Source organism: Candida theae (genome assembly GCF_024610275.1).
Source record: "Candida theae strain CBS 12239 chromosome Unknown scaffold6, whole genome shotgun sequence".
NCBI lineage: Eukaryota > Fungi > Ascomycota > Pichiomycetes > Serinales > Debaryomycetaceae > Lodderomyces > Lodderomyces theae.
The window spans coordinates 16,057-32,295 of NW_026261434.1; the positions used below are offsets into that span (position 1 = coordinate 16,057).

The window sequence follows — 16,239 nt, forward strand, 5'->3', positions numbered from 1 at the left end:
GATAGATTTTGTGTAGATGCCAATGCCACCAGTTTATTCAATCGTGCAACTTCGTAGAGGAAAAATAAAAAAATAAAAATTTAAAAATAGAAAATATAATAAAAATGACAAATGTTGATGAATCATCCTGAATCATACATTTTTTCTTTTTTCAAATAAAGTGCCAATGACTGTACAAAGCCCGAGCAAGAGTAAGGTACTCACGCCTTACATCAAGTCGCTAATTCTGAATCCTCCAAATTTCACGCCCGAGGACCTTGCATCTGTGATAAGGCTCATATTCAACGATTGTGCATCAGAAATCCAAGTTGCTGCATTCCTAACGTCATTGAGACAACGGGAGTTGGATCATGAATCCGAATACATTGCTGCTGCAGTGGACACGGTGTTGGAGTTTGCCGAGACAATTGACGATCAATTAGTCGACGATGCCGGGTACATAGACATTGTTGGTACTGGGGGAGACGGACAAAATACATTTAACGTGTCGACATCCTCAGCCATTGTTGCAGCAGGAATGGGGCTACCAGTATGCAAACACGGAGGCAAAGCCAGTACTTCGACATCGGGATCAGGCGACTTGTTGAAATCTTTGGGTGTTGATTTAGCCAAGATAAATGTTGTGACATTACCTGATATAGTGAAGAAATCAAAATTTTGCTTTCTATTTGCACCATCTTTCCACCCGGGAATGGGACTTGTAGCCAATGTCAGGGCACAGTTAGGAGTACCAACAATATTCAACATTTTGGGCCCGTTGATCAATCCTATTCCCATCCAGTCGAGGATCTTGGGTGTCTATAGTGAAAAATTAGGAGAAAGCTATGCACAAGCTGCATCTATACTTGCGAAAAAGAGTCACATACACAAGCGTACAATGGTAGTTTTTGGAGAATGTGTGTTGGACGAAATTGCGCCAACGGGGTATACAAAGATTTGGTTAGTTGAAAAGGACGGAGAGATAAAACGTGACCGCATATCGCCAAAGGACTTTGGCCTTCGCGAACACCCATTGGAAGCAGTGAAGTCTGGAACTCCCGATGAGAATGCTGAGATCTTGAATCATATATTGAAGCAAGACCACGAAGAGTATAAGGTGCGCAATGAGAACAGTAATCCTTACGTTGATTACATTTTGTTGAATACTGCAGCACTTGCGTATGTATCTGGTATTTGTGATAACTGGGTCGATGGAGTGAAACTAGCAAAGGAGTCAATCACCAATGGAGAAGCGTTGAAGGCGTTGCAGGATTTAAAGAAAGCTACAGACTGTGTTTAGAGAGATATGACCGTGTAACATGAAGTGTCGTGAAGTACAAAGTTGCGTCACTGCGTACCGTCATTTTTTTTTTTTCTCTCTCTCTCTTTCTCTCTTTCTCCGTAAATCTCCGCGTTGAAATAGTTGTCTTGTGACACTAAGGAACCGGGAGCGGAGCGGAATAAAGTTCTGCCAATGAAAATTACAAAGGAGAGGGTTGACAAAGACGTCTAAAAAATATCCGTATCAAAGCATCCGTGCATACGTCTGCTGTGGCTTCTCCTGTAAAAAATCAAGTCTCGTGTACAAGGGTGGTGATGGTCATCATTGGTTGTAAAAGGAACATTTAAATCATGAAAACAATTACAACAGAGAGAAAAAAAAAAAAAAAAAAAAAAAAAAAAAAAAAAAAAAAAAAAAAAAAAAAAAAAGAAATTTAAAAGGAAAAAATAAAAAAAAATTTCCATATTGTTCTGAGAGAGAGAGAGAAAGAAAGAGATATATATTCAATACATCAATAGATATATATACAGAGATTATATCTCTACTCTTGTTTCTTCTTGCATTTTCCAATTCAATTTAACAGAGCCTTTTCAAAATGAAGATATTTCAAGCAGACCACTTATTCAACTACCCTTGGGACCAAGTAACAGCCGCCAATTGGCAAAAGTACCCTAATGAGCTTTCAACGCATGTGGTTTCGGTGGATATTTTAAACAGAAGTGTAGTCAATGACCACATTCTTCGAACCGAAAGGTTGATCGGATGCAAACAATCCATACCAAGGTGGCTTTCCTTTTTGGTCGGTGGTGCATCTTTGAGTTATGTGCGGGAAGTATCAGAAATTGATTTGAACAACAAGACTTTGGTGATGAAGTCAATGAACTTGACCATGAACCATTTGTTATTGGTCAAGGAGACTGTCATTTACAAGCCGGATTTAGACTTGCCATTGCACAAGACCACATTCAACCAAAGTGCAGAAATTACCGCTTTTGCGGGAGTATCGAAATTGTGTGATAAGTTGGAACATTGGAGTGTTGAGAGGTTTGGACAGAATGCACAAACCGGAAAGTTGGCCTTTGAGAGTGTTTTAAATCGTTTAGCCGAAAAATGGGACCAGACCGGCGTTTTATTAAAGAGTTGAATACCTTATGGAGCCACAACACATTGGATTCTATTATTTTGCATATTTTCAAAAGTTTCATTTCTCAAACATTGTCACTATTTTCAGTTCACCGGTTCTTAGTTGTTTGCTTTCTCTCTCTTTTTTTTTTCTTTTTTGGTTGTTGTTGTTTTTCTTTGGCTGATTAGATAGAAGCTTCGTTATCGCATATACATAGTATATATAATGAATCATTTAAGCAAAAAGTCTTGTGGCAGCTTTGTAAATATTTCAAAACTTATTCTTTAAAGCAAAGCAAAACACTTTTTTTTCCGCCATGAATGAAGAACAACAGCAAATACTTTACGAACTAGCATTGATATCATCGGTGAGCCGTAGCATTAACGAAAACTTACTCAAAATAATTGCCGTCTTGCAGGAGGAGGACAATAAGCTTGTGGTCGCTGAGAACATACAAATACTAAACAGGCTTATGGACAGGTTGAAATAACTAGCTCTTGTCATCATTAAAGTCTACAGAGAAGTGGCGCTTGAATAACAATCTGTCCATATAAGCTATGTCTTATACACTTTAAGCAGCAGTAGCTGCTGATGCCAAGCTTTGGGAGACAGTGGGTGGAATCATCCAATATGGGTCCCAGACTCCGGCACTCGAACAGATTGATGTGGCCAAGGAAGTGGCAGTACGCACATCATTTCCTTTACAAGCTGAAGCAATACATTTACCAATAGGACCAGCAAATTGAGGCATGACACATAAGCAACCAGTGTCCCAGTAAGGACATGGTGTTGATCTCGTATCTGCACGAACACAAGGCTGAGCACATGCAGGCAACTGATCATAAATTCTATCAGCGAACCCGTTGATAGATGCGGTCTTGGGCACGGAAGGGTACGTAGCCCAATTGGCACCGTCGGTGGCCGCAGTGTCGGGTGGAGCGGTGACAGTAGGAGCAGCTGAAATAATTGACACCAATGTGGCGGTAGTGAATAAAGACGAGACCTTCATATTTTGGGGTTGTAGTTGTGTTTGTTATTGACAAGACTGAGTCAGGGTTGTGAGGTATTTGCAGCCATATTTATATTGCAACAAGCAGGGTTTGGAGGGACCGTCCTTCTCGATAGAATACCAATCACTCTTCACGAGATTCAACTTCGGATATGGTCAGTTCAGAGATAACCAATTGCAAAACAGAGAGACTACTATTTTACAAACCACACACAGTTCGAGAGAAAAAAAAAACAGAGGATGGCAGCAGCAGCATCGAATTCTAACCAATTACATATCCCTGCCAAGAACTCAATCCCAAAGTCATAGTGGCCATGTGTTACCCAACTTGACCGTCTAGGACAAACTTAATTTCAATTGTACGTATAACGGTTTGTAAGTCTGTAACTCAGCCAATAAGAAAAAAGAAATTGGTGCTTTTGTGAGCTTTTACAATTATAAATTCCAGCGCTTTAATTCCAGATGCAGGCAGTGGTGGGGGGAGGGGAGGTGGGGGGGGGCAGAGTTGTAATGCTCTTGCAAATGGAGATATCGTATTTTACGTGAATAACACAAAAAAATAAAAAAACATAAGGGTTGTAGCCCTCTTAATCACGTGAAGGTCATCTGCTTGTATTTCCGTTTTCTTGTTTTTTTTTTTTTTTACCATCACGCACAATCTTCTCTCCTGTCTTCTCCATACATAAGTTTAATCCCTTCCTTTTTCTTTTTTCACACTCTCTTAATATTTTCACCTTTTGCCACTCTACAAACCTTTTTGGTAAGAAAGAAGCACCCTTTTGCCGACAAGCCAAAAACAATGCAAATCTTCGTCAAAACCCTTACAGGTAAGACCATTACCTTGGAAGTCGAGTCATCCGACACCATCGACAATGTCAAGTCCAAGATCCAAGACAAGGAAGGAATCCCACCAGACCAACAAAGATTGATCTTTGCTGGTAAGCAATTGGAAGATGGAAGAACCTTGTCCGATTACAACATCCAAAAGGAATCTACTTTGCACTTGGTGTTGAGATTGAGAGGTGGTGGTAAAAAGAGAAAGAAGAAGGTCTACACTACCCCAAAGAAGATCAAGCACAAGCACAGAAAACACAAGTTGGCTGTCTTGACTTACTACAAGGTTGACAACGATGGAAATGTTGAAAGATTGAGAAGAGAATGTCCATCCCCAACCTGTGGTGCTGGTATCTTTATGGCCAACATGAAGGACAGACAATACTGTGGTAAATGTCACTTGACCTTGAGAGCTAACTAATCTGCATTTTTTATAGAGACATTAGTTTGTAACTTATATCTTAATACAGAGGTGACTACGACAAAAGTGTATTAGTGTAATCTTGTGTAGGAAGAGGTCGAGGGTGATGTGTTGTATCAGACAGCCTTAGACAATGTTTGACAATCTTAAACAATGTTGCGCAATGTCGCGAAACATAAAAAAAAAAGTAATTGACACACAATCGTCGAAATCGCAAAACGCCTGCTTCCATCCATACACACCGTAGCAGTGAATAATGAGTGCTGGTGGTGGTGGCTCGTTTTCAATCTACGACTTAAACCCAGAGATAAAGAAGCTCCTCAACGCAGACAATTTTCTCAATGGGCTATCGGTAAATGATTTCGTGGAAGAGATCAGCAAAGATCACATTCTTAAAGGTGCTGAAATAAACAAGAAGGCATACCTCGACCCGAAACCGTACATTAGATCGTTTGAAAGTACGATTAGAGAGCTAAATCGTTTGAGTGCAGATGCAAATGACCAAAGAATCAGAGGACAGAAGCAAGTGGACGCATATGAATTGAAGCATTCGCAAAATGTACTCGAATTGAGCAACCTGATTGACAAGACCACCGACAAATTCAATCAATTGGACATCCAAATATCCGACGTGTCTAGGAAAATCAACCCCTTGGGTGCTACTTTGAATAGAATATCCACATCAAGGGACAAATCAAGAGAAACAATTTTTCTAATCAGAGCGTATCACGGATTCTACACCAAGGGTGAATACACTCCCTTGGAAACCTTGCGTACAAGTCCAAAATTAAACGACAATATGGAATGCGCTAGATACATCAAAAATCTAATTCATTTGTCGAGAAGGATAAGCGACGAGTCCCTTCCACCCACATTAAAGTGTCTCCAAACTGTGGAGTCATATGGGGAACGTATGGAGGAGGACTTGTTGAAAAAGTTTGAAAGAGCATCAGAAGGCGACGAGTTTTCTGGAGAAACGTTTGATATCAGGACAATGAACAATGTTTCTCAGATATTGTACGAGTACAATCAGGGCATCACCTTGATGAATTGGTTTGTGGATAAGAATGACCTCGTTGTCGACTCAAGCCACGATGAAGAAACATTAGAAGAGAGTGAATGGGAACAGTGGTCAGACCCAAGTGCCACAAACTACGACTTGGGACCCCATATCAACGCATTTCTTGAAAATATCAAGTTTAGTATAAAGTCGAAAGCTAGATTGAGCAAAAAAATTTTTACCAATCCAGAAACGGTTATCGTATTATTCATTGAAAGGGTATACAAAACAGCACTCAAGCGAAAGGTTACAACCTTGTTGCAGCTATCATTGCAGCAGAGTTTGTTGGCTCATGTTAGAATCTTGCAAGCATTGTATGGTATTGTTGGCGACTTCACCAACCAAATGAAGGACTATATGATCACGGAAGAATACGACGCAGACCAAAAAGTACTGCAAACTTTGGAGCTTGCGAATGACGGGTTGTTTGAAGAATACCTTTTTGACAATGCATATCTCGTCAGGGAAAAGAGGAACTTAAAGGAGGTGGTACAAGCTACCTTGAACGCACTTGACCCTGACTCATTCAATGAGCATACAAATGACGATTCTAGTTTGGCAAGATCAGACACCTTGAGGCTCAACCAGTCTAGAGCATATGACCAGACCCGATTTTCAGCAGAGAAAAAGAGGTTGGCACAGTTCACGCAATATGTCAAAGCGAAAGTAAGCGAGAGAGCTGGAGCTAGCGATCAAGTATCCAAGCTAGAGCTTGAAGAGGATGATCTCAAAGCAATTGACTGTGTTGAAACCCTTTTGAAAACAGCAGCCGAATCTATTGGAAGAGCATTGGAGTTGGCGCCAAATGAAGCTACGGAACATTCATTGGATGTTTTAGCAGTATTGATTGTCAACTTTGCAAAGTTAATTGTTCGAGAAGAGCTTCAATTACAAGGTCTCAATGTCTTTTGGTCTCTCAATTCAATACAGTTCAAGAAGGAGATTTTGTTTTGCTTGACAGCATGCGCAAAAAAGATTATTTTCCCATGTGTAACAAATGATGCAATTGCCAAAAGCAAGGCAAGGTTTATGATTAACGAGTTTGTGAAAGCACAAGAGACCAGTATTAACGAGCTACTCGACCATATCGTGGACTACTCCTTGAGGCAACTCAGTGGATTTCTCAGCAAGCAAAAAAAGAAGGATTTCCTTTGCGATACAATCGAAGATGATACAGAAGCTTGTGAATTGATCAGTGAGTTCTTGACTGAAATGTACGCCAATATCAGTGTTGCATTAACGGGCGATAACTTACTCAACACCTTGCTGACCATTGGAAATGCATTTTTAAACTTGTTGCTTGAGCACTACAAAAAGTTCTCAGTCAACTCTATTGGTGGGGTTGTTTTAACAAAAGACGCAATCCGTTACCAATCAATTATCGATGAATGGGGAATTCCTGAACTTTCTGAAAAGTTTCAAATTTTGAAGGAAATTGGAAACTTGTTTACAGTGCTGAGCGAATTAGTCAACTCTTTGGTTACAGAGGGCCAATTGTCTCGCATGAAGCCATACAACGTAAGGCAGTACATTAGCAAACGTGCCGATTTCAACCCTAGTTATGCTGACAAGTTTTTTAAGTTTAGGTAGAAAATGTAAATAAAAACAAAAAAAAAAAAACAAAAAATATAAAAAAAAAACACCAATAGTAAGCGCGATTGTATATATCATGAGGGAAACCTTCTTCTTCCCACTTAATACCCCACATTATGTCTACTTCGAATAAAGAGCAGTCACGAACACTTCGGTCAAAGGACTCCAATAAGGCACCAGTGAACAAAAACTTGTTCAATTTTGACGATATCAATAATTACTTGTATCTGAACAACCCAATACATTTTGGCAGATCAAACAATGAATCTCAATTGTATACGTATTTCAAAAGTGACGAGGAGACACCAGCGTTGCGAATAACACGGGTTAAGCAAGTGCCAAGGAAGTTACCGAAAAGGCGAACGAAAGTGGATCCGTTGCCCGATTCGAAATACACCATTTTCCATCGCAAAATGAAGAAGGAGGAGACACAAATGTTGAACGAGGAAAAGATCAAGAATTTAATTGAAGTTGATAATCTAAATACAAGCTTGCAACTTCTCAAGCAATACGATTGGGTCAGACATCTTCCGTCGATTACAAAACTCAATGACGCGATGGATTATGAGGAAATGGAGAGGAAAAGAGTCTTGACTATCAGTGAGATTGAAAAGTTGTTGGAAAAGCAAGCATTGTGGAAAAAGAAACGAGACAAGTTCATCAATGACACGAGATTGTTTCATAACGGGGAAAGAGTCATTGTGAAAGAGGAACAATTTCCTGAGAAACAGAAGACTATTACATCATTGCCTCTGGAATTAGATACCACAAGTCCACATCCAAAACTACATGCACCAACCACGTTTGCGTTTGACTCAAAAGTCAAACTCGATTACATTGGTTCCTCAGACAATGTCAATTTTGGAACATCCTCTAATATGTTATTTGGCATAGATCTACACGACATTGACCCACCCAAAAACGGATTCCAATTGCCCTTGGGATGGAGACGGCTGATGGGGAACAAAAACTGAATTTTATTTATTCACCCAGCACGAATATAGACTTTCGAATCTCCTTCACAACGAACTTTAGCGACTCAAGGTTGCGCATATTGGAGAATATCCATTCCACGTGTAAAATAGGTGAACTCACAACAGTTGGAGCTCGCAGAAAATCAATCTCTAATAAACGCGAACTGAATCCGTCTATGTTTTCACTAGTGATACCATACTTTGCACAAAGGAAGTTGTAGTAATCTAAAATCAGATAGATCAAGTAGCCTAAATCGCTAGTGTTTTCATCACCAACTTCAGCCTCACGGAGATCATTTATGTAATCGGGAGCGTAATTTTGCAAAACTTGTTGCAACTGGTGCAATATAATGTAAACCTCTTCAACGGTTTCAAATTTGATCAAAGACATTCGCTCAATCACAAAAAGGATAAATTTCAAATCCTCATCCAAGTGACTGCTCCTGGGTTTTACAACAAAATACTTGGACACAGACTTGATAAACTTATTGCGCGACATCTTTGATTCAAGGACAACCTCGTAAAGCAATGCAAACATATTCCGAGCAATTTGACCCGTAGAGTACGCTAGTTTGATACCTTCGCCAAATTGAGAGTCCATCAACGGTCTGTACTTGTCAAATAAATACTTGTACAACTCATGCGCAGCCTTTTGAAGTGTCAAAATTGGAGATCCTTGTAAAGCGACAGCCATGGAAATACCCTTGATCGGGTTCGCAAATCCCATTTCTAACGACATCCGTACAAACAAAAAGGCTTCCAGCACCAATTGAAGGTCGTTTGATGTACACAATCCAATAATATCCTCAAAGTAGATCTCGACCAAGGACTTACAAACATTCTGTTGTAAATTTCCTACTCCTTGAATCGACTCAAGGGTTGTCGATGGTGTATTTGCATCAATCGTTCCATGATCGTCCAAATATATATTAAGATTCTGAATGATGGCACATTTTACGTTGGGTGCTTCTGACCTTATTGCGTCCAATATGCGCGTTGTCACGGCATTATGGGTGATCAACCTCGGCTGACTCGAGCACGCCAAGACCAAGTTTGAAAGGGCATACTTTCGAAGCGTTGGAGGGAACTCTGGCTTGGTGAAGGTCAAGATATGTTTGAACAAAATGGTCATGACATTGTCGCCTTCGCTCATCAAGCCTTCTTTGACAAAAATGTGTTGAAATAATTGAAGTTTTATGAGTCTACCGAAACACCCCAACAATTGCAATAGCTTGGGAAGTTGTTTATAGTTTTTGTCATTGTACAGTTTTCTCACCCATTTTAAGGTTCCAACAACGGCATTGGCAATCTTGCTCTCTGTTGAACTGAGTCTGCTCAAGTTCCACAAGGCAGAAATGGTCGACAACATGTCTCTTTGATGAAAGTTGATAATTTTAGATAATAAAAATGACTGAATTTCAAGGGAAAATTCGGGACGAATACCCGCGAGGTGGGATGTGGTGGTTTTCAATATTTCGAGGGCGTAAGTGTAGGCGCTGGTGTTGATATTAGCTTCTTCGAGGTAAAAACTCTTCAACTCCACCAACACATCTTGTGTGATTAGACTGGGATCAATCTGCGAAAGCATTGACAACAAAAACATACCACCCTCCACATCGTCCGCATTTTCTACAAGCTCAACCGCTGACAATATTAGCCCGCCAACAAACCCAACAGCTTTGGAGTCGGTAAAAACATACTCTTTGAAAAAGGACAGCAACAATTTTGTGCCCTTTGACTTTCCAATTCGAATAACGTCCAACACTCCGGGATTTACCAAGTTTACTGCCGGGGGCTGGAAAAGGAAACGGTTCTTTAACATCAAAACTGCTTCATTGCGAACGCTATCCTCTTGGTCAAATATTTTTTCTAATATCTTTGCACTGATTTGCAACTTTGCAGCTTCGCTAACCAAAGAAAAAACCGCCATACATGACTGAATACTTCTTTTCTTGACGGATACACTCGGGTCGTCCATAGCTAGGTACATTGGTTGAATCAACTTTTCCGCTTCGTCAGGATTTTTCTTAATATGTGAATTGAGGAATTCATGCATTGCGTCCCTCACCAGGGCAGCAGAGTCTTGTAATCTGGACGATAGCTGCTTTTGTAACTGTGCCGATTGTAGTGATTGAGGGGAATTGGACACAAATACAAGCAAGCCTTTTATTGATTTGGCCCTTGCTTTAGCTCTGGGACTCCCTATTTGAGTTTCGAGAAAGTTGAGGTACTTTATGGTAAAAAATTCACGAAGCCTGACTAAAATCAAGGACTTGTATCCGGGATTGAGTGTATCATGATTTTTGACAAGTTCCGAATCGAGGGTGAGGGTGAAGCCAGCGAGGGTTTGAAGTTTTATTCTTAAACAAGGCAAAACGTCACCGGTACCAAATTCCCGACTGTTCCCCAAAATTGACAACATCTCCTTCTCTCCCATTGGGGGATTGTCACATGGCGTTCCAAGAACGTTCTCGGCCAAATCTTGCAAAATATCCAAAAACTGGGTTTCTCCGGGAACTTGATCCTCTGGCGAGCTCAAAACCTGAATCAAGGTGGACGCTATAGACGTCAAGAACAAATCCGCAGTTGGCCATTCAGGCAAGTATGCCATTTGCAATAAATCGGAAATGAAGCAGGAAAGTTTTGGTCTTAGCTCAGTCGCATTACCTTGAACTTTTTCAATCAATGCTCGAGCAACATGATCCATGAAATCTGAGGAATAGCCTTCGCTTTCGATAAAAATGAAAGAAAAATTATTCAAAATCATGGTGAAGTAATGAATATCAAAACCACGCTTTGTTTTGAATTTTTTCGCTTCTCCCTTTTTTGGATTTATGGAGGAAAAGCCGGTAAGTACCTCGTGTAGTAGAAAAGTTCTCTGGTCTGCGGTATTCTTGTAAATTGCAATTAAACACAAGCTGGCAGATGTTTGAAGCGAATCAATTGGCACAAGAGATGGTAATTCATCATTTAAGCTCGTACCAAATATGAGATTGATGCAAAGAATCTCCAACTTGGTTAATGTTTGTTCTTCGATTGAGCCACTCAATAATGAGAATTGCCTTAACCTGTTGCTTGTTTCGGTAATTAGCTTGTAAAATAGCTTTTGTTCTTTCTCATCTGTATCCACAGAACTAATCTTTCGGAGAGGAAGAAGAAAGAGCTCATAAACGCATTCAATGACTCGAATAATAACAATCGTGTACCTGCCAAATGCCATTTGGACTCCTTTTGAAATGTTGTACTTGATGATGATAAGTGACGCTTTGCTTGCAAATATTCCACATAATAACTCTGGGATAATGGACTTGATATCATTGATGTGCTTGATATCTGTATTTTGCAATTGTCCAGTCACCTTAGACAAACTTCTATAGCAAGTATCTAGCACCTTTAGTAGATCCCCAGCATCTTCTTCCAGAAACGTGTCAATTTTGTTTAATATTTCACATATAACAACCATATCCTCCCAAGTAAAATTCTGCTGCTCCCTATGTAGAAACTGATTGAACTTTCGAAAATTTAATTTCATCAAGTTACTTTCGGGTTTAATACTGACAATGGGAGTAAACTCATCCTCAGAGGCTCCAGAGTTGACCACTTCCTGGGTCGGGTTCAATCGCATGTATTCCTTTTCGAATTTTCTATAGTATTTTTGGTTGTGTTTCGGAACATAAGTATCGTCTCCAGTGGGTGCTCGTTTTCGAATGGATAATCTTCCAGTCTTTACTATTTCATCACTTGTTTTGGGTACAATGTTGCCTCTCTCAATTGATTCGCTTCTCAAAATTTGTGCATCAAAGCCGGAATATTGGTACGGCAGCGCGTGTTTCTTTGTGTGTGATGAGGATACCTTAAACTTGATGGAGTCCAACTCAGGATCGGTAAAGTTCAACAACTCTTGTTGGCACTCCTGCTCAAATTTTTTAGCACTTTCTGAGTCAAACGACTCTATACTGTGAATGACGTGCTTGTTTAAAGCACCCTCGTCTGATTGGGGCACAAGCAGGGGTAAATTAATCAAAGGAGCTACATGCTGTCTTGGAATGAGATGAAATAGGGGAGTCGTGGCCAAGACCTGTTTTAGCACATTTGGTTGTTGTTGCTGTTGTTGTTGTTGAGTGGACATTTATGCATCGCTGTGAGTGGGGTCAGCACAGTATGAAAGTCAGGTGTTGCAGATCCCTTTGGTATCTTTGGTACATCTAGTGGTTGTCAGAATCTTTTCCTCTTTGACGTGTGTGTGTGTGTATACATGTGACGCGTTTCTTCATTCTCAATGTCGTAAAGTGTCAATTCGTGACATTGATCGAAGTTGTCTCTCTTTACTCAATTTTATTTTATTTTTTATTTTTTTTTTTTTTTTTTTTTTATTTTTTCACTTTTCCACTTTTCCACCATATTTTCTTCTCTCTGTAGCTTACAAATCCATTCAACTACTCAGTACCTAGGCCATGACTGTGGAAAGTAGGTCTATCAAACTCACAAATGAACATATAAATTTCTTGAACGAACGGTTGCAACAGTTGCTGCCCCAAGAACTAATCAAATGGGTCTACTTGACTTTCCCCAATGTATATCAAACCACTGCTTTTGGATTGACTGGGTTGGCAATCACCGATATGATCTCAAAGATACCCGAGTGCAAAATAGATTTGATCTTTGTCGATACCCTTTATCATTTCCCTCAAACTCATGACTTGTTGGAGCGGGTCAAGCAGCGTTATCCCGACTCAAAAATCAATGTGTACCAACCACAAGGTGTATCCACTGAACAAGAATTTGTAGCCAAATACGGCGATCAGTTGTGGGAAACAAACGATAAGTACTACGACTACTTGGTCAAAGTGGAACCCATACAGCGCGCTTACAAAGACCTAAACGTTAATGTGGTTTTAACAGGGAGAAGGAAATCACAAGGTGGGGCAAGATCGTCTTTGGCGGTGCTAGAGTTTGACGAACCCAACAATATTCTCAAAGTCAACCCGCTTTGGGATTGGGATTTTAATGCGGTGAAGAGCTACATCGATGAAAACAATGTGCCATATAATGAACTATTAGACTTGGGATACAAGTCGATTGGCGATTGGCACTCCACAGTTCCTGTAGCCGATGGGGAAGACGAGAGAAGTGGAAGGTGGAAAAACAAGGTCAAAACAGAGTGCGGCATTCACATTGCAAAAGAATTTACCGAATTCACTGCAGCTTGAAATGGTTGGTGGCGTTGCTACCCTTACTCATTTATCTATTTATTTATTTAATTATTCATTTATATGGATAGACAGTCGTAGATGCAAAAAACTGTGTAAAATTTTTTCCCATTCTTTTTGGAAAGCGTTGGTAGCGTGGGAAATTGCACCACATCACGTGAAGTATGTAATTTGCAACCGAACGGTGTCTTTAAGGTACTGATAGTACACGTAGCCTTCTGGACAAGACCAACTGAAAGAGGAACAAACATTCAGATAAACTAACCTCTTATGACTGCGTTTTGCCATGAACGAAAAAAAACAAATCTGTTGACGGGAAAGCTTGGAGTGAGTTCACAATACTGAAATGGAAGCTGGAGAACCTAAGGACTGAAAATGTTACAACTTCGAGCTTTCCTTTGTGTTGCTGCTCGTCAGTCAAATAGATGGATCCAGTTGCACGCAGTATTGCAGCTCAACGACTCGGTAAGTATAGAACCGGTAAAATTTTAGTATCTTCTCACCAGGGCTGCTGAGCTAGTTGCATATTATGCAATGGAAACTACATCTCAACCGGATATAAACAATAGCCTGTCTCCCCTATGCTTTGAATTTGGCATATATTCAATCACAGTAAGTGACCTTCAGTAGTGGAATCAACTGACAGGGGGGGTGGAAGGAGGGGGAAATAAACGATGCCACTCAGTTCGTCAAACGGCAAACCTCACGCGCCGTTACATGTATTTAGAGTAAAGTTCCACAATGCAAAGCACCGCATTTTACTGCAATACTTAAAGCAGTCGCCTCAAAAGGGCCTTTTGCGACGACGAAATATTGTGTGTTATCTGATTGCGCGTTGCCCCTTATTTTTGTGCTACAATTTGAAAGTGCGGAATTCTGGCTGTTTTTTCGGAAATCATAGATAAGGTTTGATCATATATATATATAAGGAGAGATGATTCGTTTAGTCGGTTTATGAACTCTGTCATAGGAGTGTCACCGGACCATGTTACAGGACATACTTTTACAAGCTCACTCTTTCATAGTGGTGCACCCGTACTGGTCAGCCATTGCTGCTGTTGGATTACTTTTCGTGCACTATTTTATTTACTTGCCAATTTCGTCCCCGCTTTGGAAGCTTCCCGGGCCATACACCTACCGAGTTTCGCAAATCCCTGCTTTGAACCATCAACGTAGAGGAACTTGGATACAAAAAGTGTACAACTTGCACAAAACATACGGCCCAGTAGTTGTGTTATCACCCAAAGAAGTCAGCGTGTATGGACTCAAGTATGTGAATGATATCTACATTAAAAACTTTCCCAAGTCATCGTTTTACGCAAACTTCACAAACCACGGCCATGATAACATCTTTGCTTCACTAAACAATGAACAACATTTGAAGTACAAGAAGATCATAATGAGACTATACAACAAGGGGAACATCATGTCACCTGAGAATGACACAAGGAGGGTCATGATCGAGTCTACTACGAAGTTGTTGGACTACATTTATAAAAGTTCTGTCACTGGTGAAACCCCCGATTATGCAAGTGTGAGTCCAGAATTGAACCTACATGCCAAAGGACACCACGTTGCCTGGTTCAACAAATCACAACGATCAAATAATCTCGGGGTTGAAGTGTTTTCATTATTTGGAGCATATGCAATGGATGTTATTTCAAAGTTTGAATTGGGCAAAACAAACGGACTGGACTTGTTGGATAATCCATCTGATCGCGAAATCATTTTGAAACATCGCCAAGTGTCAGGTATGTTATTTTGGACTACTTTGATGCCAGAATTTTGGAATTTAGCTGCCACTAAAATGGTTTTACAGAGTGTCAAAGATATATCACAATTCAGAGTGTCCTTGTATGATTATGCTGAGAGACACTTCAGCAGAAACGGGAAAAGCTTGACCACTTTGGAATCATTGAAGGCGAATGGGTTAAACGGACCCCAAGCATATTCGTTCTTATCAGACAACTTGTTTGCAGGTCACGAAACAACAGCTGTTCAGTTATGCTATTTGGTCTATGAGTTATCCCGGCCGGGGAACAAATCGTTGGTCAAGAGGTTACAAAGAGAGCTATTCGAGCACTTTGGCAAGCCTGCAATGCATAACGACGTGATTGAAGATTTGGAACAAATAGACAAGCTTGAGTTTTTGGATGCTTTATTGTTGGAAAATTCAAGAGTACACTCCTCGATTCCAGGAGCGGAGCCGAGAGTTGTCAATCAAGAGTACACCGTGGAAGGGGTATCACTCCCCAGAGGGACGGTCATATCCTGCTTGCCATATGCATTGCATCGAGACCCCGCAGTTTTCCCCAAGCATGAGCACTTTATCCCTGATCGGTGGTTGAGGTACTCTGAGGAAACAGAAGAAGAGTTTCAACAAAGGTTGAAGCTACAAAATAAATATATGATGCATTTTGGCAAGGGAATACGCATGTGTCTCGGAATGCACTTGGCATGGATGGAAATGAAGCTAGTGGTGGCCAGCTTGTATTGGCATTTCCACTCCGCTTTGGATGACGATTGGTGTGAGATCAAAGTGGATTTGGAGCCAATAAAATTCGGTAGAGAGAATACAAAAGGAGCTCGAAGCGATCAAGAAATGATGTGCATGAGTGATGCCTACACAACAACTGGGCCTATAAACGAGGAGTGTTGGATCAGATGGTTTGAAAATTAGCTTCTGTATACTTTATAGCTAACCTTTAATAGTTTCCTGCAATGAATAAATATGTGGACTATTCTAAGAACTCA

The 16,239-nt window shown here is 40.4% G+C and overlaps 9 protein-coding genes across 9 annotated transcripts; 7 read left to right on the top strand and 2 right to left on the bottom strand. All coding sequences in view use genetic code 12, as the record gives it.

Moving 5' to 3' along the window:
- Positions 1–166: 166 nt before the first annotated feature.
- On the top strand, positions 167–1,279 carry TRP4 (anthranilate phosphoribosyltransferase; the record flags this gene model as incomplete). The annotated part of the gene is made up of 1 exon (XM_051751685.1): positions 167–1,279. The coding sequence occupies one exon, from the start codon at positions 167–169 to the stop codon at positions 1,277–1,279; it is 1,113 nt and encodes a 370-aa protein (XP_051608980.1).
- A 577-nt stretch (positions 1,280–1,856) lies between these two features.
- KGF57_002379 (uncharacterized protein) lies at positions 1,857–2,405 on the top strand (the record flags this gene model as incomplete). Its single annotated transcript, XM_051751686.1, has 1 exon — positions 1,857–2,405. The coding sequence occupies one exon, from the start codon at positions 1,857–1,859 to the stop codon at positions 2,403–2,405; it is 549 nt and encodes a 182-aa protein (XP_051608981.1).
- Positions 2,406–2,955: 550 nt separating this feature from the next.
- On the bottom strand, positions 2,956–3,393 carry KGF57_002380 (CFEM domain-containing protein; the record flags this gene model as incomplete). Its single annotated transcript, XM_051751687.1, has 1 exon — positions 2,956–3,393. The coding sequence occupies one exon, from the start codon at positions 3,391–3,393 to the stop codon at positions 2,956–2,958; it is 438 nt and encodes a 145-aa protein (XP_051608982.1).
- A 799-nt stretch (positions 3,394–4,192) lies between these two features.
- On the top strand, positions 4,193–4,648 carry UBI3 (ubiquitin-ribosomal 40S subunit protein S31 fusion protein; the record flags this gene model as incomplete). The annotated part of the gene is made up of 1 exon (XM_051751688.1): positions 4,193–4,648. The coding sequence occupies one exon, from the start codon at positions 4,193–4,195 to the stop codon at positions 4,646–4,648; it is 456 nt and encodes a 151-aa protein (XP_051608983.1).
- Positions 4,649–4,904: 256 nt separating this feature from the next.
- On the top strand, positions 4,905–7,298 carry SEC10 (exocyst subunit; the record flags this gene model as incomplete). Its single annotated transcript, XM_051751689.1, has 1 exon — positions 4,905–7,298. The coding sequence occupies one exon, from the start codon at positions 4,905–4,907 to the stop codon at positions 7,296–7,298; it is 2,394 nt and encodes a 797-aa protein (XP_051608984.1).
- A 119-nt stretch (positions 7,299–7,417) lies between these two features.
- KGF57_002383 (uncharacterized protein) lies at positions 7,418–8,275 on the top strand (the record flags this gene model as incomplete). The annotated part of the gene is made up of 1 exon (XM_051751690.1): positions 7,418–8,275. The coding sequence occupies one exon, from the start codon at positions 7,418–7,420 to the stop codon at positions 8,273–8,275; it is 858 nt and encodes a 285-aa protein (XP_051608985.1).
- Positions 8,276–8,282: 7 nt separating this feature from the next.
- Positions 8,283–12,404, bottom strand: KGF57_002384 (cohesin-loading factor complex subunit; the record flags this gene model as incomplete). The annotated part of the gene is made up of 1 exon (XM_051751691.1): positions 8,283–12,404. The coding sequence occupies one exon, from the start codon at positions 12,402–12,404 to the stop codon at positions 8,283–8,285; it is 4,122 nt and encodes a 1,373-aa protein (XP_051608986.1).
- A 325-nt stretch (positions 12,405–12,729) lies between these two features.
- On the top strand, positions 12,730–13,485 carry MET16 (phosphoadenylyl-sulfate reductase (thioredoxin); the record flags this gene model as incomplete). The annotated part of the gene is made up of 1 exon (XM_051751692.1): positions 12,730–13,485. One exon carries the CDS (start codon positions 12,730–12,732, stop codon positions 13,483–13,485), a length of 756 nt encoding a protein of 251 aa, XP_051608987.1.
- A 985-nt stretch (positions 13,486–14,470) lies between these two features.
- On the top strand, positions 14,471–16,165 carry KGF57_002386 (uncharacterized protein; the record flags this gene model as incomplete). The annotated part of the gene is made up of 1 exon (XM_051751693.1): positions 14,471–16,165. The coding sequence occupies one exon, from the start codon at positions 14,471–14,473 to the stop codon at positions 16,163–16,165; it is 1,695 nt and encodes a 564-aa protein (XP_051608988.1).
- Between the last annotated feature and the right edge of the window lie 74 nt (positions 16,166–16,239).